General features: G+C 39.6%; 1 protein-coding gene across 2 annotated transcripts; it reads right to left on the bottom strand.

Moving 5' to 3' along the window:
* Positions 1-3884: 3884 nt before the first annotated feature.
* On the bottom strand, positions 3885-6908 carry LOC115167812 (N-alpha-acetyltransferase 10). Of its 2 annotated transcripts, none has more exons than XM_029722445.1 (8): positions 6710-6908; positions 6206-6304; positions 5951-6009; positions 5821-5866; positions 5524-5639; positions 5202-5249; positions 4879-4963; positions 3885-4495 (listed from the first exon to the last, which is right to left on the bottom strand). In XM_029722445.1, exons 1-8 carry the CDS (start codon positions 6728-6730, stop codon positions 4310-4312), a joined length of 660 nt encoding a protein of 219 aa, XP_029578305.1. In that variant the 5' UTR covers positions 6731-6908; the 3' UTR covers positions 3885-4309. The 2 variants fall into 2 exon arrangements, with proteins under 2 accessions (XP_029578305.1, XP_029578306.1); XM_029722446.1 differs by having other exon boundaries at positions 5202-5246.
* Positions 6909-6979: the final 71 nt, after the last annotated feature.

Below are 6979 nucleotides of genomic sequence, written 5' to 3'. Positions count from 1 at the left end.
CACTTAATTGTGTAACACGTCCTAAAATGGTGGTGCCAAATCCACCCACTGTGACAAAACACATTCATATCATCTCACTGAACGAGCATGTTCTCCACATATAACATGATATAATCCTGATACTGTACATGACTAGAGAGCAGTAGTTTGTTTACTCTTGCAGCTAATATTGTTTACCAGAAACAACGGTGCAGAGTGAAGTGACAGTGTTGCCATGCCTTTGCAAGGTGTGAAGATACCAAATAATGCGTGAAAACAGAACTGTATGCTTGTGGTTAAGAGAAGGGAAGAGTTTTACTGAATGTCTAAAAAATATTGCTGTACAAGCAGAGAACTGTCAAACACTCTTCTTTCTCACTTCTAACTTCCTGTGTATTTCCTTCCCTCCCTTCCAACTAAGACACATTAAATAGCTGACTGTTAACTGAAAGTGGCTTCTAACTGATCTATATTTTGTTTTGGCTGTAGTTTTCGGTATAAATGTCATATGGTATAAATGTTGGTATAAATGTTGACGCATTGCTAAGTTTATTTCTTCCCCTTTCTCAAGAAGTCTATCCTTCTTTAGAGTTTAATTCTAAAACTGTAAGCTACGCAACATTAAACCACATTTTCCTTTTGTGCACAATTGTCACGATCCTCTTCGTCAGAAGATATGTTGAAATCGCTGTCGGAAAAAGTGGACCAATATGCAGCGGATTGTGTGCTCATCATAATTTATTATAATGTGAAAACCACGAACAAAAACAATGACCGACAGGAACAGTATAGCAGGCTACACACGTATAGCAGTGCTAAAACAACTACCCACAAACAACAAGACCAAACACACCCTAATATATAGGACTCCCAATCAAAGGCAACTAGAAAACACCTGCCTTCAATTGAGAGTCCATACCCCAATTAACTAACATAGAAACAGAACAGATAGAAAACCCATAGAAACACAAACATAGAAAAGAAACCCAAAACCCCGGAATACATAAACTAACTACCCTCTGCCACGTCCTGACCAAACTACAATAACAAATAATCCTATAATAATATACTGGTCAGGACGTGACAACAATTCCATTAATGAAACTTCTCAAAATGCGTTTTATTTCCATGAAAGAGAGTAGAGAGTCTTGTACTTGTTCCAGTTTTCTGAGAGAATGTACAGTACCAGTCAAAAGTTTGGACACACCTACTCATTCCATGGTTTTTCTTTATTTTGAGTATTTCTCCATTGTAAAATAACAGTGAAGAGATCAAAACTATAAAATAACACATATGTAATGATGTAGTAACCAAAAGAGTGTTAAACAAATCAAAATGTGTTTTATATTGGCCAGAGTTTCTCTCAACCAGCTTCATGAGGTAGTCACCTGGAATGCATTTCAATGAACAGGTGTGCCTTGATAAAAGTTAATTTGTGGAATTTCTTTCCTTCTTAATACATTTGAGCCAATCAGTTGTGTGTGACAAGGTAGGGGTGCTATACAGAAGATAACCTTAAGATAAAGCAGCCAACAAGTGCTCAGCATATGTGGGTACTCATTCAAGACTGTTGGAAAGCATTCCAGGTGAAGCTGGTTGAGAGAATGCCAAGAGTGTCCAAAGATGTCATCAAGGCAAAGGGTGGCTACTTTGAAGAATCTCAAAGATAAAATATATTTTGATTTGTTTAACACTTTTTTGGTTACTTCATGATTCCATGTGTTATTTCATAGTTTTGATGTCTTCACTATTATTCTACTTTGTAGAAAAACCCTTGAATGAATAGGTGTATCCAAACTTTTGACTGGTACTGTATCTGTAGTTTAAATGTATCTCAGGACATCCTGTTGAAGACGTCATGTTGGTGTACTTCAACACCTTGTAGAATGTGAGAGAGATGGTACCACAAGGCAGGCTAAATACAACAGTGTGAGGGTGATAGATGCTTCGGGTATGTGTTACCTTGGTATCAGTTCAGTCTGTGATGTTAATTCTTCTAATGATGATAATGATGTTACCATGGCATCAGTCCAGTCCTGGAGGTCAATTCTTCTAATGATATTACTTACCATGGTATCCATCAGTCTGTGCTGTCAACTGTAATGAAGACAGGAACTGGCTCAGGGGCTCATTTGGAAGGGAGCAACATTACATAAAATTCAGATAGAAATGTGTACAACAGAAATGACTGTCAGATAGAATAATGAATTGTAAGCTCTATATATTACATTTCCATCTGCAACATTTAAAACAGCACTAGTGTGAATCTGGGTTTTTGTTAAGGAAATGTGGCCCTGGACAACAGATTTTAATTTAGCCTACTGGCCATTTGAGAAATTTGCCGGACCCATATGCATATCCCATTAGGGCGTCCACCCGCGGTGCTCAGAATGACAGAAATCACATTTAGATTATGGTAATGCACCTTAACAGAACATGCAACTCCTGTAAGGAAGCAGACCGTTTTCAAACCTGAAAATCTCTGTTCGAAATTTAGGAAGAGGGGGAATCTAAAGATGACACAATGAGAATGGGTTGCTAATATGACTAGGACTGTGCATTTGGCTTCTGGAAAACGAAAGAAAGTTGATATGAAAAACAATAGAACAGGAGAGAAGTGGCATAGCTGTGGGTCCAATAGGGAAGTTAATGGAAATACATTTTCCCAAATGATATAATCACTCCTATCTATCTTCTTATTTATGTCAGTGTGTGTGCAAGCAGAAAAGACATGTTGATTCACCCTAGGTCTACTTCTAGAGAAATGCCAATGCCATCCTCCTCTCTTTCATCTTGATGAAACAAACGGTCTGCTACGGGTGGCAACAATGTCATACTCTGTTTGACCAGACAGCATCAATCAGGTGGGCTACACACACAGAGACAGAGGGGTGCTGTTTTGCTCGCTCGGATGCTTTATCAGGTGAGAAGCATTCAGCCTCTTACGAATTGAAAGAAAATTATGAAGCAGAGTTTTTTTCTCGGTCAATTCTTTGGGCAAGTCTGGCTTCCCTTGGCATGCATGAATACAAATGTTGAGACAAGAAGGGGAGGAGTGTGTGGCGAAGACATAGGAGTCTCTCTCCAGAAGGGCTTAGCTGTCTCCCAATTCTTGCACATTCATTGTTTGTGTGTATTGTTTACCCTTTTATTTTATATCAATTCTCCATTACATATGTCACCAGTAGTAAGTGTACCATTAATCATTTGGTGACATACAGTACCCTTCTGTTAATGCATGTATTAATTAGTAATTTACTGTTCTCATTTTCAGAGTGGAAACGTTGTTTGCAGAGGTCACAACCTGCTATATATGTGAGAAACAAGTTTTGGTTTATTTCATAACTATCAATTACAAAATTTGTCAATTTGTTTCATTGTCTTTTGTTTGGAGTGATCCATGTAACCCATGTGAGTAATGAGTGTCTTTTTTTAATCATTTTAATTCATGGCAATGATTGAGAAACAAAAACATTATTGAAATGAAACTTTTCTATGAAAATGTGCATATGAAAATCATAAATGGTACAAGGATAAATTGTAAGCGTCCCCAAACTTAAAACCCGTGTTGCCTATGCAGTCTATAGAATAATTGCCTCCACATTTACGTGGTCATATTTTGCCTATAGGCTACTTTGAAGCAAGGGAAGAAATGCCTCATAACATGAAATATGCAGGTTTCAAACAATTACGTATGTTTTCAAAATGCATACTGCCTAATTTAGCCAGCTAACTGAAACCCTGGTCTGAATATGCCCCTAGTCTTATTACTAGTTGTAAAGTCTCAGTACTGTAAGCTATGTATGCATTCTATTCACAATAGTACCACCTAGTGGCCATTCTTGGAATTTCAACCTTAAATAGTTACAATTTCAAATCTAGAAAAAAAATGCAACTACAAAAAGTATTACTTGAAACTTTTATTTTCAGCATTTTGAAGACTACTTCACAGATCTCATTAAGTCACACCCAAAAACTGACGTTCTTTTTTCAAAATGTGTTGATTTCATGGGTGAGTGGGGGGTTGAAAACAGTAGTGACAGCATCAAGCCCAAAACAACCTTTATAGAACCAGTTGTGAATTTGAGCTCAACATCAACTTTTCATTCCAGTTGCAAAAGCATTTCTTTCAATCACATTGTATCACTAATGTCGAGAGAGAAATTCTATTTTAGTAAAAAAAATCGATTTTACTTTACGCTGTAAAAGTAACAGAAGTGAATGGAGAAGCTGACTGCCACTGGGTATAATTGTTCCCTTTCTGTGAGATAAAAAGTGTAGTAAGTAACTTTGATGGCGAATTTAAAAATGGCTACTAAAGATGGCTGAGTCATTGTGAATCGGAGGATGAATCTTTGACGTCTGTGCTCTCTGTGGCCTCGCTAACTTCACTGAGGTCTTTGTTCTCTCCTCCGCTGTCCCCCTCTCCCTCTTTCTCCTGGTCACCAGGTGTGGTCGTAGCGGTAGGTGCCTCCTGACCCAGTGCCTTCATTCCTGACTTCCTCAACTGTGGGACCCATAGACAGAAACAACAGACAAAGCGGTCAAAACTCAGTTGACAAAATGGAAAGGTTGACCTTAACCCTCAGGTAAAGAGAGTGTCTTATGACTGCGTTACGATTCTCTGCCCTTCATCCAGAAGTGTGCACTTGTTCACTCCAGTTCATGCATTTAATAGCAAGCACGGCGGGAGGGAGTTTGCACCATACTGCCCACACCAGTCTATTACTTTTAAATCCATGAGTGAGAATAGAATGTAGGACGCACCCTTTGGGAAAAGCGTAAAGAATCGGATCAAAGCGACTGTATGCAAAACACTGGGCGAGTCGAAGGTGGCTGGATCACGCCCATAAAAGCCATGCTGCTGGATAAAGGGAAAGAGTTAAAAAAAATATTCACCTCATCAGCCATGTGGGCTAGGTCTCTCTTCATGGCATAGGCATCCTCCCCATCTGCATAGTACTTGGGCTCTATTTCGCTAATCCTATGAAAGATAAAGGAAATGATCAGTGAGTGAGTGAGAATAGGACCAACAACATATTATACATGTACATTTTATCACCGCAAACAATACCTCGTTAAATAAGGGCAAAAATAAATTAATTTGAATGCAAAGAGAATCATTAGGGAATATGATCCACAGTTCCTGAATAAACATCTATATTTACATATGCATTTGCTTTAAGAGGGTTTGTTTTCACAAGGATAGTAGGAGATCTTACTGGAATTTCAGTGTGTTTGAGTACAGGTGCAAGGCCGCTCGGTTACTGCAGTAGGAGAAAATGAGATGGATGCAATTCAAGTTATTTGTGAACAAACAAATACCATTCAATATACCATTTAAGAATGATCTGAAACGAACAATGTCTCTCTGTTTTTAAATTATCTTCTGGCTACACTTCTAGAGAACAGAAGGGTGATAGGTATTCAGCATTCCATTACAACAACTAACGTGGAAATTCTCATCTAAGAGTCATATAAAAATTACTCGAAATAGAACCATCTGATTGAAGTTCAACACAGACATCCAGCACACTGCACTACCTTTTCCGGACATGAAGTGAGACATATTTGGCATTGAAGTTTTCAATCATAGCTCGACTGGCTTGGTCCATCAGCTTCTGAGCTAGTCCCAAACGTCTGTGAGAGCGCTTGACAGCCTGAGCGACAGAGACAATCCAAACAGTTGTTAATAATCCTTCCTGTTACTCAACCGCAACTAAACAACCGGACAAGTGCTGCAGATGATAGCGCGCGCGCCCGCCCCCCCCCCCCCCCCCCCCCCCCCCCTATATTGATTCAATTAAGTACTACAATGAACAATACAGAACCAAGACTCACCAGGGATGTGATGTGACCATGGGGGACATCATCTGGATCCTCCTCCCTGCATACCACATAAAGAGTGAGGGCTTGATAGAGACCGACAAACAATGGCATGAGATGAGATCTGTAGTTCAGGTATACTCACATCTTGGCTAAAACATATCCCACTATTTTGCCATTCTCATCCTCTGCGATGTAGGAGAGCTGAAAGATGAACAAAGAGGTGGTGATGTTAGCGATAGATACACTGAGTTACACAGACATCTAGTAACAACTAGGCCTAAATCGAACTCGTCCTTCCTTTTGATGAGTTAGATTCAATTTGTGACTGATTGAATGCCAGAACAAAGACTTGAGTCAAGTGGTGACAGATGTCTGCTGAAGAGGAAGCCATGTTAACCTGCGGCCAGGACAGTCCGTGGTAGAAGTAGTATTTCATCTGGTAGTTCTCTGGGAGACACAGCAGGTTGCAGTGCTGCATGTTCATAAGGTCCTCCGGCTGAGGAAAAAAGAACAAGGAATGTCATGTCAATGGTATGGATACTGACTGAAACAATTACATTAACGTTAGTTAGCTAGTACACTTCAGAAAAGGGACACGAAGAGATGTCATGTCTGGAGTGGGGACACTGAGTCAGTCAAAATAGCACTGTTGACTATAGTAAGCTAACGTTAACTACACTTCAAGTGGCACTTCTCTTGTTTACTTTGTTGCTAGTTACCATATAAGCAATCTATTTAAATAGTCGCTAGCTAAATAGGCTAGTAGGCTCACAGTTTGACTTGACAAACAAACGTGGAGCTATCAGAAACCCTTGGATTGTTATTATTAGCGATGGGTGGCTATCTAGCTAAGGTGGTAAACTAGCACAGTGTTGCATGGTCGACAGTGCTTCTCACTTACCCTTGCGTTGCGAATATTCATGTTTTCTTCGACCGTCACACGTTCAGATGATGAAAAATATAAATAATGGAAGCAAAGTGTTCAAGCTATGAACTCCTAACGCTGTCTTAGATTCTGTTTCAGGAGTGTTAGTCAGCTAGTTAAGCCGAAGAGGAGGCATGCGCTCAACCGGAAGTGGATGAAAGGTAAGTCCCGCCTCTAGGGTCATGGCCAGAAGGAATCCAGCTTCATCTTCGATGGGGTTTATCGGCGGTTGGCATCTAGTATTAT

Source organism: Salmo trutta, chromosome 30 (assembly GCF_901001165.1).
Source record: "Salmo trutta chromosome 30, fSalTru1.1, whole genome shotgun sequence".
NCBI classification, from domain to species: domain Eukaryota; kingdom Metazoa; phylum Chordata; class Actinopteri; order Salmoniformes; family Salmonidae; genus Salmo; species Salmo trutta.
The sequence above is the reverse complement of the archived record's forward strand: the minus strand, read 5'-3'. Positions and strand labels throughout refer to the sequence as shown.